Consider the following 14,771-nt stretch of genomic DNA (forward strand, 5'->3'; position numbering starts at 1 on the left):
GGAAGGAGACACACCGTTGATGTATTCACTCCAGTTTGCCCGAAAAGATTCAGTTAATTTAATCAAATTTTTATTAGACCACCAAGCAGATATTTATAAGAAAAACAACCTGGGACGAAATTTATGGCACTTTTTAGGTTTCAATGAAGACCTAGACAACGAATATATAAAACATGTCATCGAAACTTTGGTGATGATGAAAGAACAGGAATTGCTGAAAAAGATAACGAGGGCAGTACTATTTTGGAGATAGCTGTTCAGTGTGCCAGAAATAATTCAACTGATTTAATCAAATATTTATTAGAGCATGGAGCAAATATTTATAACAAAAATATATATCAACAAAACATTTGGCACAACTTAGCTCTTAACAAAAATCTAAATAACGGTGGTTTGAGTAATGTTCTCCAACTGCTCCAAAATAAAGAAGATATAATGGATGAAGATGACGAAAATGGTAAAACACCCTTAATGACGGCCATTCAAGAAGCCAGAAATGATTCAACTGATTTAATCAAATATTTAATCGAAGCTGGAGCAGATGTTCACAAAAAAAGTAAGCTAGGTCGAAATGTTTGGCATTGGTTAGCTCTGAATGATAATTTAAATAATGAAGCTATCAAAAATGTTGCCAAAACGTTGGAGCCAAAAATAATTGACGTAGAAGAGGAAGATGGATATACGCCATTGTTGATTGCTTTGAGAGAAGTTAGAACTGAATCAACGGATTTTATAAAATATTTAATCGAAAACAAAGCGAATATTCACAAGAAGAACAAAGAGGGACAAAATATTTGGCACTGTCTAGCTTGTAATAATAAACTAAATAACGTAGGAATAGAAAATGTGACTAAAATATTAACGTCTTCTCTAAATGAAATTGACGAAGAAGATGAAAATGGGGTAACGCCATTGATGATTGCTATTGAAAATGCCAGAAATGATTCAATAGATTTAATTCAGTATTTAAAAGAGCACGGTGCAAATATGGGCAAAAGAAGTAACTTGGGACGAAATATTTGGCATTTCTTAGCTTTTAATAATCTAAATAAAGAAGGCATAGAAAATGTTACTAAATTGTTATTGACTGAGAATGGAATTGATGAAGAAGACTTCGAAGGCTCTACACCGTTGTTATTGGCTATTCAACTTATCAAAAATGATTCAGTTTTTCTAATTAAATATCTTATAGAATGTGGAGTAAACATTTACAAGACAAATAATCTAAGTCAAAATATTTGGCATTATTTATGTTTTAATAACAATCTAAATAAAGAAGCTATAGAAGAAGTTGTAGAAATATTAAGCTCTTCTTTTAATGGTGATAAAATAGAAAATATTGATGATCAAGATGAAAATGGAGTGACTCCGTTGATGGTTGCTGTTGAAAAAGCCAGTAATGATTCAGTTAGTTTAATAAAATATTTAATTAAACAGGGAGCAAATATCTACAAAAGAACCAGTCTAGGTCAAAATATTTGGTATTGTTTAAGTTTTAATAATAATCTAAACAAAGAAGCTATAGAAGAAGTTTTAAAAATATTAAAGTCTTCATTTAATGGTGATAATATAGGAAATATTGATGAGCAAGATGAAAATGGAGCAACTCCGTTGATGGTTGCTGTTCAAAGAGCCAATAATGATTCGGTCATTTTAGTTAAATATTTAGTCGAGCACAAAGCAAATATTTACAAGAGAACTATACTGGGACGAAATATTTGGCACTATTTAGGTTTTAATAATCAACTAAAGAACGAAGGTGTGAACAGTTTTGTTAAAATGTTATTGCATTATTTCGGTGATAATAAAAGAAATGGTATTAATGAAGAGGACGAGGAAGGAAGTACTCCGTTGAGAATTGCTGTTCAACATGCCACAAATGACTCAGTTAATTTAATTAAATGTTTATTGGAATGTGGAGCAAATGTTCACATGAAAAATAAACACGGACAAAACGTTTGGCATTGGTTAGGTTTTAATAAAAATCTGGAAGGAATAGAAAATGTTGCAAACATCTTAATGTCTTGTTCAAGTGACAATGAACCAAATGGAATTGATGAAGAGGATGAAAAAGGATTCACACCATTGATGATTGCTCTTCAGGAAGCCAGAAATAATACAATTAACTTAATCAAATACCTTGTGGAACACGGAGCAAGTATCCATAAGAAGAATAAACTAGGACGAAATGTTTGGCACCTTTTAGGTTTTAATAAAGATCTAAACAACGAAGGAATAGAAAATATTGCAAACATCTTAATGTCTTGTTCAAGTGACAATGAACCAAATGGAATTGATGAAGAGGATGAAAAAGGATTCACACCATTGATGATTGCTCTTCAGGAAGCCAGAAATAACTCAACTAACTTAATCAAATACCTTGTGGAACACGGAGCAAGTATCCATAAGAAGAATAAACTAGGACGAGATGTTTGGCACTGTTTAGGTTTTAATAGAAATCTAAATAACGAAGTTAAAAAAGATATTGCGATTTTAATATTTTCTTTAGGTGTTAATCAAGACTGATTTGATTAAATAAGACTGAGCACAAGGTCAAAAAAATTTATTGGGAGGAATGATTTACTTGATCTAAACAAACACAAATCAAATATTTATAAGAGGAACAAATTAAGGCGAATTATAATTTTACCGTTTTATAATGACATTTATTTAAGATAATTAAATGCACAATTTTATATGATTGTATTGTAAGACTTTATTTAATATTTATTTAATAAACCTTTGATTTTTCATTTTGATTTTTGTAAAAACACTTAAATGTGTTTTTAAAACTTAATAAAATATTTCGATTTATTAAAAAAAATATTCAGTTAAGATAAGATAATATTTTAGTAAAATATAATTACTTAAAATTAAATTATTCCACATAAAACAAGTAAAAAATTTTAATTTTATTTCATATAATTTTTAAATTTATTGTTTTTAAAACTTAATAAACTGTTTTAATTTATTAAAAAAAAAAAAAAAATCAGTTAATAATAACTGCCAAATCAATAAAATTTTACTGAATTTAATTTGAATTAGATTATTCTACGTTAAACAAGTAAAAATTTTAATTTTGACCCATAAATTTTTTTTATTTTATTAATTTTTTATGTTTTTAAAATCTAAAGTATTTTAATTTATTTGAAAATTATTCAGTTAATGATAACTATCAAATCATTAATATATTACCAAAATATGATTATTTTGAATTTTGTAACCGGAATATTGAGTACTCTGGGTTGCCTACCCCCCAGTTGATTTATTGAATTTTTATGTCTCTAAAAGCTATTTCAAGTTATTTAAAAATTAACATTCAACATCAATATAACAAAATAAGTAACAATTTTAAATTTTAATCCTTAGAAATTTTTAATTTTTTGTTGTTTTATGATTTTAAAAGTTGGTTTATTTCTCAGTATTAAAAGAATATTTAATTAATGATAACTATGGAGTCATTTATATTTCACAAAAATATAAGCATTATTAAAAAAATTGAGTCATTTTTTCATTTTTTAATTTATTGATTGTTTATGTTTTTAAAAACTAATAAATTGTTTCAATTTGTTAATATTTTTTGTTAATGATAGCCACCAAAGCATTTATATTATTTTATTAGAAAAGCAAACATTGTTTTATTTATTAATTTTTTATAATTCTATAAAATAATAAACTGTTTCAATTAATTTTAAAATTATTATAGTTAATGTTAACTACCAAAATATTTGGTTTATACTAAAACATGATTATTTAAAATTCAAAAATCTGTGTTAGATAAGTAAAAATTTCAATTTTAATATCCAACATTTATTTATTATTACATTTTTAAAAACTAAGAAATCATTTCAATTTATATTAAAAACATTTACTTGTTGGTAACTAATTTGGATTTTACTAATAGAATTAATTAATTATTTTCAGGACGGTTTTATTAAATAGTTTTGTTTCAGTTTGAATATTTACAAAGATTATCAATAGAATTATGTAGAAAACTAACAATATTTATTTTAATTAAACAATTTTTTCTCACTTGTAACATTTATTTAATGTATTGAAAATTAAATAATACTCAATTTATAGAAAACAACGATTTAATAAATAATTTATTAAAAATAAATAAATAAAAATAAATAATTAAGCAAGGCAAACTATTGAGGTGGTTTGTAGTCGGGCTGGAGACCAAGTGGCAGAGGCATGTCGAAGCTCCTTCCGTACGACGAATGTCCGTAGTGTCCTCCATGGTCCTCGTGGGCGGACGAGTGCGACGACGAGTGCGAGTACACCGGCTTCGAAACGATCTCGTATGTCGTCTGTTTGCCGCCGCCGCTGGTCAGCGACTTCAGTCCGATGATGGCCGACAGCATCAACGAAATCAGACCGGTCATCAGAGCCTTACCGGCCAAGGCGGCCAAGCCACCCAACGCCAGCGCCATCAGCGTGCCCTTCATCATGGCGCCGGCCGCCAAGAGCATGCCCAATCCGCCGCCTCCCTTCTTGCCGCCGCCCAAACCGCCGCCGCCCCCTTTCCTGGCGGTCTCGGCGCCGGACACCGTGTCCATCAGGTTCAGCTTGATGGAGTGCGTGTTCAGGTAGTTGGTCAGCTTCTTCGTCATGAACGCGTCCAATCGGGCTTCGGGGTCGTTGGGGAAGTCGCGGGCCAGGTCGGCCACCAGGTCGGCCGTGTTGGCACGGGCACTGCCGTTCTCGCGCACCACCGTCACACCGGGTACCACACTGATGTTGTCGTCCTCGTTCAGCTTGTCCACGTAGGAGACGACGTCCAGCTTCAGGCACGTTAGGGAGTAGCTGTTGGCGCAGTCCCTCGACAGGGACTTCTTGAAGTCGCCGCGGTCCTGTTTGACGGTCGTGTGGTCGTCGCACACGACCAACGTCGCCGCCGCCGCTGCCAGAACGATGTACTTGAACATTGCTAGTTGATGTGGATGCACCAAGACGACTGATACACTACGGACAATTCTTTTAGTTTATATACCCAGGCATCTAGATTAAAAAAAGGTGGTTTTTATTACCTAAATTAGCGTCCATCTATCGATGAATGGAGTTAGTGGAGCAAGAAGTAATTGTGAGCGTAAGTGACGGGCATAAATTCGTTAATTTCATTGAACATAAGGAGCAAGTGTATCTTGTACTATCTCTGATCTAGTTATTGCGTCCATTTTATTTCTTTTTTTGTTTTACAACAGTTATTCTCACTTTGATTCGGCGATTAACGCGGATTTTCCAGTGGTTCCCTCATCCGACTGGTTCCGTCAGTAATTGACGGAATGCCAGAATGGCGACAAGTTGCGGTGGAACAGTTTTAGTGGGTTTTATTTTATTCTTGTACCGCGCTTAATATTCACATTGCCTTAAAGCACGTAAGGAATTTTATAATAGAATTTTTCATGAATATGTAATCAAGTGTTCGTCGTATGTTGTGAGTAAATTATACGTTTGGTTTCACTTTTAGTGGTATCCATGTGTTAAGGAATCGTTTTATGTTACGTGTTTACTGTTGTTTTCTTATTTTATTTAACACACACATTTATTAAATTATTGCTATTATTAACTAATGATTTATGAATTCAACATTTTCCTGCAATATCAAATAATAAAATAAATAATCTTAAGTATCTATGTACATGTAATATTTTAATTTAATTATCTTCCCACTTCATTAAATTATTTTATTAAATTAGATTTTTGAAAAATATAAATCGACTGTAAAATTGTATTTTTAATTGCAAATTTCAGTTTAATTTATTAAAATTTTCACTAAATTTCATTATTTAAATTAAAATTAAATTATTATTATTTTTTAAGGATTAAAAATTTTTTTAATCTTCAATTTATTAATAGTAATTAATCATTTTTTAATCATCAATAAGTTTAATTCATTTTTATTTATTTTATTAAATTATAAATCTTTAGAATTTTGGAAAATTTAAATTTGGTTTTATTTTTAATTGGAAATTTTAGTTTAATTTAATTTTTTTATTTTTAAATGGGTTTTTTCCTCATTTATATAAATAAATAATTTAGCTTTTACACTTAAATATGTTTTATTAATTTTTTACAATAATATTTTTAATAATTTAAATTTTCTCTTAATTTCAAATTATTTAATTTATTATTAATTCAACTATTTTTAATGTCCTATTTATTAGTAGTAATTAGTATTTTTTTAATTATCAAAATTTAATACATTGTTAAATTGATTTTAATTCATTTAATTTACTCGTTCTTTTGAAAAATATAACATTTTTATAGTTTTAAATTTAATAGATTATTTTATTTTATAAAGAATAAAATGTCTTATATTATTTAAAATTTTAAAACTTAATTTAAATTAAATTTTATTATTTCAAATGTATTTAAAAAATATTAATTATTTATTTTAGTTTTCCACTTCTTAAATTATTTTATTAAATTAGATATATCTTTTTTAGAATTTTCGAATATATAAATTTTCTAGAAAATTTGGTTTTACCCAAACCTGAACAATTTTTGTATAAGTAATTATTAATTTTATTTTTAATTTACTTTTTTATTTTTAAATTAGTTTTCTTCATTTAAGTAAATAAATACATTTAGCTTTTACACTTAAATGTTTTTTTATTAATTTCTTATTATAATATTTTTAATAATTTAAATTTTCATTTAATTTCAAAGATATATATTATTTAAATAATTATTTTTTTATTATTTAAAATTTTATTAATGTTTAATTTATTAGTAGTAATTATTATTATAAGTTTAATAAGTAATTAAGTTTAATAATTGTATTAAATTCACCTAATTTTTTTTTTCTTCAAAAATATAAAAGTTTTTAGTTTTAAATTTAATAGATTATTTTATTTTGTGGATTTATTTTACTTTTTACTATATATTTTATTTTATATATATCTACAAAAATATAATTATTTATTTAAAATTTAAATACATCTAACTTTAATTATAATAAATTTTAAATAAATATCACATGTAATATTTTAATCTAATTTTATTTTTCCACTTTATTAAATGAATTAACTAAATTAAAAAAAGTCTTCAAAAAGTGGTATTTCAGAATTTAGGTTATTATTTTTAAATTATTAGGTTTGTTATATTAATTTTTAAACCTTTACACTTAAATTTTATTAATTTAATATTATTTTTAATTAATTAATGTAAATTATTGATATGTATTTGAAAAATTTAAATAATTTTTTATATTATTAAACAATTTTATAATTGTTTTTTAATTCTACTAATTTCAGACAGAAATAAGTTTTTATATTTTTAAAGATACATAATTTGATAATTTTTAATTAAAAAAATTTACATTAGGTAAGACAATATTTTAATTTTAATATCAACAATTCTAAAATATATTAATATAAATATAAAACTTTTAGATTCTTTTAAAATATATTTATTTAAAATTAAAATAAGATAAGTAAGAATTATAAATATTATTATTGAACATTAATAATGTTAAAAACTAATAAATTGTTTCAATTTATTTTAAAAATATTCAATTACTATTAAAAAATGAATATTCTACTAAAATGTAATTATTTATAATTAAAATATTGTACATTAAATATTTTAATTTTAACATCTAAAATTTTAAAATATAAGTTCTCAAATTCTGTTTAAAATGGTAATTGTTAACAAAAATTAAAACCTTTAGATTCTTTTAAAAGATGTTTATTTAAAATTAGAATATCCTACTTAAGATAAGTAAGAATTTTAATTTTAACTTAAGGTAAGTAGGAATTTTAATTTAATATTTAGACAAGTAAGAATTTTAATTTAACATTTAGAATTTTTAGTTATTTATTTTTCTTCTTTTGACTCAATTAACAAGTACTTAAAAATATATTTTATGTCTCTATGATTTCTTATAGTTTTTTTTTTCAACACTTTTAAAATCTAATGTTTTAAGTTATTTATTTATTACCATGTAATTAATAAATACAATAATATTCAAAAATATATAGTTTAAACCAGAAACTATTTGTGCATATTTAATTGGTTTGAAACCTATTTTAGTATCTCAAACAAGTAGAATAGTTGATACTAAATTAACCTACTTTTACTAATACTAATACTAATACTAATTTAAACATTCTCCCGTTTTTATTTTAATTTTTTTTGTGCACATATTTCCGGCGTTTTTTGTTCTAAAACGATTCAAAATGTCCCAATTAATAATTAACAAAATTCGGTCAGATTGCAGTTTAATATGACTAATAAGCAATAATTACAATGGACTTTATATTAAAGTCGGCCATTATCCATATGTCGGTCATTTTTATGCATTATTTAATGTTTGCCTTCAATAGATTATCCATTATACAATTTTTAGTATTATTTAATAGTTATAAAATGGGGTTTTAACATAAAGACACTCGCATAACAGTAACACAACAAATGTTTATTGTGAGGAAGCGCAATTATTTAACGCTTTTGTGTCTTAATCAATTAATTGCAAGATTTAACTGTATAATTTCATTTAAGGATTCATACGTGTTAATTTTACAGTTTTTTCTTTTTTTAATGCGCTGTTAACATCCTGCTACAATTAGTGCTCAAGGAAGTCTGAATTCTAGAACACTTTTACGGGTACATCTGATAACTGCAACAATTATATCTTCATTTAGTACAATAATTTAATTTCACGGCTTTTGCGAGATTTTAATTGGTTTTCGGCTTAATTTTTCGCAATCATTTCAAATTATTTTGTGCCATTTTTTTCGCATTTTAGTCGCCATTTTCTTTAATTAAGACATTTTCATATTATTAATTAACTTTACCATTATATAAATTAGATTTGAAATTAATAATATTACGTGGGAAATTCCGGAGTTTATATTAATCAATTAAATTACATACATTTTAGAAATATTAACAATTGTTTAATATTTAATTGGATAAAATAAATAAATCACAAAATATTTTAATCGTCCTCACACTCCCATCTCTCTGAGGGAAGCTCAAATAGCATATTACAGGTTTCTGTATTTATTTCGTCCCACTATATTATACTTTATATTTATCATTTATTGACATCGTCGATTAAATAATGTTCTTATAAAGTTATTATTGTTATTATATTTTTTAATTCTTTTAATAATTATCACAATATTTAACGGAATAAATTATTTAAATAAATTTTGTGTTTTTAGAATTTTTCACAAAATCAAAATTTTCAGATATTTATAAAGGTATATTAAAAATTTAATAATTTTAATATCTTAAATTCATTGTTTTCATTTATCATTCTGTAAACAATTAAATCAGTTAACTGTTCGTGGAATATTTGTTTTTAATTAAGAATTTTTAGTTCATTTGATAATTATCACAATAAATTATCTAAACAAATTTTGAATTTTTTCACAAAATCAAAATTTTTGGACATTTTTAATAGTGTATATACATTTTATTCATTTTATTTATTAAAATATGAGATAATTTTTATATTTTAAATTCATTGTTTACATTTATTGTTCAATGAACAATCCAAAAATTTAATATCAAAATGTTGAAATTGTTGTTAATTGTTCATGGAATATTTATTTGTTTTTAATTTAGTTCATTGGATAATTAACACAATACATAATTGAATAAATTACCTAAATAAATTTTGAAGAATTTTTTTTTTTTTCTAATTAAAAATATAGAATAATAATGTTTCTTTTTTATAAATATAATATTGTATATATTTTTATACTAATTTTACTTCCACTTTTGATCCATTTTTTAGATAAAAAAGTATTTTATTGTTTCTATTATTTTGTAATATGACTTTATAAAATTGCTTCTAATTAAGATTTTGTTAAATAAACTGCAATTCTACTTCTTTTGCCTAATAAAAGATAAATATAAAATAAAATAGTGGGACGAAATAAATACATAAGCCTGTAATATTATGCTATTTGAGCTTCTGACAGAGAGATGGCGGGGTGAAGACATATTAAATATAAATACAAAAAATACAGAAATTTTTAAATGTATATTAATTAATTAGTTATGTGATGATTTAATGCTTAAATTGATTTGTGATTAATATCTATAATTTATTCACATTTTAGATGTAATTTTTTGCATTTAAACCAACTTGAATATTAAAACTAATAAAAAATCAAATTAAAATACCAAAGAGAACATTAAAAAAAGTTCCAATTTGTAATAGAAACTGTAACCTGAATACATAAAATTTTTGCACCAGATATTAATTGATGTTTTTGTTCAGTTATTCAATTTGATTTAACCCACAGTAGATTCTGTAGTTCATTAATTGCGATCTATTTGTAAAATTGCTCATATCATTGTTATGTGTTACAACTGTTTGTCTATTTATATTAATTTATATATTTATTTAGATAAGTCAGTAATGATTAATTAAAAATAAGGAATAAATTTGGTATGCATTATCCTGGTTTATATTATAAAAAACGCAACCGACTAATTTATTACACGAATCAATATTAAAATGTAAATAATATTAATGGAAACGAACGTGAAACGTTATTTTATTCCGTGTCGCTACAAGTTCAATGGCAATTATAGTTGCTCCAGTTTACATCAGGACGTTTTAGTTCAAAAAAGGTGAAAGTAATGGATTCGCAGATTGTTAAGGCGTGGAATGTGTCCGTTCGATGCGCTTCCATTAACAATTTTCAAGTCAATTTGGCTAAGCGACCATAACCATTGGTTTCTTCGGGCAAATTTTCTTCTTGAGTTGTCGTAGGTGATGTTTTGGTTATTTGGGGCAATTATAATGGAAACAAGTTACCAAATAAATGTTTTATTTAACTTTGTTCATAAATACAATAAATAACAACGGTTTTTTAATGTGAGTCTTAACTTGGTGGTTTGTAATCTGGTTGGAGACCAAGAGGTAGTGGTACATCGAAGCTTCTGCCATACGACGAATGTCCATATCCCCCATGTTCCTCATGGGAGACGGAATGCGAGTTCGAATGGGAGTAGACCGGTTTGGAAACGATCTCGTAGGTAGTGGACTTGTGACCGGACGTCAGGGACTTCAGGCCGATGATTCCCGACAGCAGCAACGAAATCAAACCGGCCACCAAAGCCTTGCCAGCAATAGCAGCGATTCCACCCAACGCCAAAGTCATCAGCATGGCCTTCATCATCCCCCCGGCGGCCAAAAGTAAGTGCATCCCTCCGCCGCCTCCTTTCTTCTTGCCGCCGCCTCCTCCTCCACCTCCTCCACCTCCGCCCAGTCCTCCGCCACCGCCTCCTCCTCCACGTGCGCTCTCAACCTCGCCGTCCGCGTCGTAGAAGTTCAGCCTCAGCGAGTGGCTGTTGAGGTACGACGTGATCTTCTTGACCATGAACGCGTCCAGCCTGGCGGCCGGGTCGTTGGGGAAGTCGCGGGCCAGCTCCGCCACCATGTCGGCGGTGTTGGAGCGGGCGCTGCCGTTCTCGCGCACCACCGTCACACCCGGCACCACACTGTAGCTGTCCTCCTCGTTCAGCCGGTCCACCCATGACACGATGTCCAGCTTCAGGCAGGTGGCGGTGTAGGCGTTGGCACAATCGCGGGATATCGACTTTTTCGCATCACTCGTCTCACTGTCCTTGCCCGGCACTTCGTTCGATTGTTCCGCCAACGTGGACGCGATTGCCGCCAACAGTACCACTATCTTGAACATGTCGGAACGCTTCCGCTGATGTGATGAACGGAACGTGCCGGCTCCGGCTTATATACCGGTTAGCGGGGTGGCATTATAAAAATAACGTGTAATCGTATTTTACGTTTATCATTTCATGACTGCCCCACAAATAACCACCGGCAGAACGAAGGATTGATGCACGGCAATCAGCGGCCGCATCTTTAACGCCGCCACGCAAGCATCGATACTTGTTTCCGTGGCCAATTAGAAAAATGCGTGGAAACTATGAAAGTAAGTAAAATGCTCCATATTATCTAGGATGTCGCGATTATCTGTTCCACATACGGGTTACGTTTTTTTTTTTCGACGAGGATGCCGCACTCGCCAATCCGAGATGGCGAACTGGGTCGATTGCAGGATGCGCCGAATTTCCACCGATACCGATCATATTTCATTATATTGCTGTTTATAGATTTGTGGAACTTTATTATTTACCAGTTTTATACAGATTTTGGTGGAGTAAAACATAAATGGAAATTATCATAGAACTTTAATTTAATATTATGAACTTTAGAGTTATTTAATATGATATATATTTTATAAAAAATGTGTGGGTCTCTTAATTAATTAACTTCTATGTATTTCTATACCCCCAGTATAGGAATTAATGAATAAAACTTTAAAAAATGATAAATATAAAATAAAATAGGGGGACGATATAAATACAGAAACCTGTAATGTACTATTTGAAATTCTTACAGAGAGATGGCAGGCAGAGAGGCATATTTATGAATATAATATTGTATAGCTTTTTTGTACTAATTTTATTTCGACTTTTGATTCATTTTTTTTAGATAAAAAATTATTTTGTTGTTTCCATTATTTTGTAATATGACTTTATAAAATTGCTTTTATTTAAGATTATTAATTAATCATTCTTTATGTTAAATAAACATTAAAAAACTCTACTTCTTTTGGCCAATAAATGATAAATATAAAATAAAATAGTGGGACGAAATAAATACAGAAACCTGTAATATGCTATTTGAGTTCCAAACAGAAAGATGGCGGAGTGAAAACATTAAATATGTGATAATAATAACAATATTAACTATATATAACAAATTTGAATTAACGTACTTTTTTAATTTATAATACTCATTTAATGTTTGTTTAAACGATTTAAATTAAAATTTGAATAAAGAATATATAATATATATATTTTTTATAATTAATACAAAAGTATTAATTTTGCTTACACTTTTGATTCATTTTTTAGATAAAGAAGTATTTCGTTGTTTCTATTATTTTGTGATATTTTATAAAATTGCTTTTATTTAAGATTAATCATTTTCTATGTTAAATAAACTTATAAATAAATGTAAATAAAAAATTCTAACTTTACTTCTTTTGGTCAATAAATGATAAATATAAAATAAAATAGTGGGACGAAATATATACAGAAACCTGTAATTGGCTGTTTGAGCTTCTGACAGAGAGATGACAGGGTGAAAATGTAATAAATAATAATAATAATGAAGAAATTTGAAATAATGTATTTTTATAATATTTGTAATAGTTTTATCGATGTTGAATCCAAATTTATAATAATTTTTATAATATATTAATTTTATTATACTCAAATCATTTAATATTTGTAATTTTTTTTTATATTAACTTTATGGCCCTGAAACACTTCAAATTCAAGTTGTTATAAAAAAAAAATAAAGAAAAATATTTATGTTTTATAAATATTATATATCTTTTTTGTACTAGTTAGATACAACTTTTTTGTTGAAGTGATTGTGTTGTTTCAATTTTTCCACTTTAGATTATTATTATTATTATTTTTTTTTTGATAAAAAAGTGTTTTATTGTTTCTACTTTTTTATAAAAATGCTTTTATTTAGAACTATTAATTAATTGTTTTTTTTATCTTATTTGAGACCTCGAGTATAAGTTACTAAATGAATAAATTATAACTCTACTTCCTTTAGTTAACAAATATTTTAAATTTAACATATAATAGTGGGAAGAACTTAATTCAAAAATCTGTATTATGTTGTTTGAGTTATTGACAGAGAGATGGCAGTGCGAAGGCATATTAAAAATATATAGAATTAAAATAATAATTATAAAACAATTATTCAATAGATGGACAAATTTATTACAATGTATTTTTTCTCATTTTTAATTATCCAAATCAAATTTAAATATACAATAAATTTTATAATATAATTTCTAAATTAACTTTAAAAAGGGTCCTGAAACACTTCAAATTCAAATTTTAATAAAAAGTAGAGATTAATAATATGCTTACTTTTTACAAATATTTTTGATAGATGTTATTAGAAACTACCATTTAGTTAACAAATATTTAAATTTAAAATAAAATAGTGGGAAGAAATCAATAAAGAAATCTAGAACAGGCTGTTTGAGATACTGACACGGAGATGGCATATTAAAGATATAATTTATAATATATGAATTTATATATTATATTAATTTTATTGTACTCAAATCATTTGTAATCTATTTTTTATATTAACTTTAGAAATGGTCCAAAAACTCTTTAAATTAAAATTTGAATAAAAATTATAGAATAATAATGTTTTTTTATAAATATAATATTGTATAACTTTTTTATACTAATTTTACTCCCACTTTTGATTCATTTTTTTAGATAAAAAAGTATTTCGTTGTTGTTTCTATTATTTTGTAATATGATTTTATAAAATTGCGTTTATTTAAAGTTAATTTATCATTCTTTATGTTAAATAAATTTTAAAAAACTGCAACTCTACTTCTTTTGGCCAATAAATGATAAATATATAATAAAATAGTGGGACGAAATAAATACAGAAACCTTTAATATGCTATTTGAGCTTCTGCCAGCGAGATGGCAGGGTGAAGGCATATTAAATATGTAGAATTAAAATAGTAATTTAATAGTAATAGATTTAATTTATAATATCTTTATATATTCCTTGTCAATCTGTGTTAATTTATTACATCATTTAAGTAAGCAACAAATGAATAATTTATAATCTCGAACAGTTATTATTTATTAATATGTATTAGTATTGAGTCGTGGTCGTTGATTTCGGACAATACACTCTTATACGTTGTTTCCTTGAC

General features: G+C 26.8%; 3 protein-coding genes across 3 annotated transcripts; 1 reads left to right on the top strand and 2 right to left on the bottom strand.

Moving 5' to 3' along the window:
- The first annotated feature begins 435 nt into the window (after window positions 1-435).
- Window positions 436-2,526, top strand: LOC126265548 (putative ankyrin repeat protein RF_0381). Its single transcript, XM_049967324.1, has one exon. The coding sequence runs from the start codon at window positions 436-438 to the stop codon at window positions 2,524-2,526; it is 2,091 nt and encodes a 696-aa protein (XP_049823281.1).
- A 1,522-nt stretch (window positions 2,527-4,048) lies between these two features.
- Window positions 4,049-4,931, bottom strand: LOC109598893 (uncharacterized). Its single transcript, XM_020014797.2, has one exon. The coding sequence runs from the start codon at window positions 4,929-4,931 to the stop codon at window positions 4,152-4,154; it is 780 nt and encodes a 259-aa protein (XP_019870356.1). The 3' UTR covers window positions 4,049-4,151.
- A 5,922-nt stretch (window positions 4,932-10,853) lies between these two features.
- LOC109598919 (putative lysozyme-like protein) lies at window positions 10,854-11,680 on the bottom strand. Its single transcript, XM_049967684.1, has one exon. The coding sequence runs from the start codon at window positions 11,670-11,672 to the stop codon at window positions 10,854-10,856; it is 819 nt and encodes a 272-aa protein (XP_049823641.1). The 5' UTR covers window positions 11,673-11,680.
- Between the last annotated feature and the right edge of the window lie 3,091 nt (window positions 11,681-14,771).

This window comes from Aethina tumida, chromosome 5 (assembly GCF_024364675.1).
Source record: "Aethina tumida isolate Nest 87 chromosome 5, icAetTumi1.1, whole genome shotgun sequence".
Lineage (NCBI taxonomy): Eukaryota > Metazoa > Arthropoda > Insecta > Coleoptera > Nitidulidae > Aethina > Aethina tumida.

Excerpts from the sequence above, each read along its gene's own strand:
- LOC126265548 (XM_049967324.1), top strand. The coding sequence starts at position 436 with ATGGATGAAGATGACGAAAATGGTAAAACACCCTTAATGACGGCCATT.
- LOC109598893 (XM_020014797.2), bottom strand. The coding sequence starts at position 4,931 with ATGTTCAAGTACATCGTTCTGGCAGCGGCGGCGGCGACGTTGGTCGTG.
- LOC109598919 (XM_049967684.1), bottom strand. The coding sequence starts at position 11,672 with ATGTTCAAGATAGTGGTACTGTTGGCGGCAATCGCGTCCACGTTGGCG.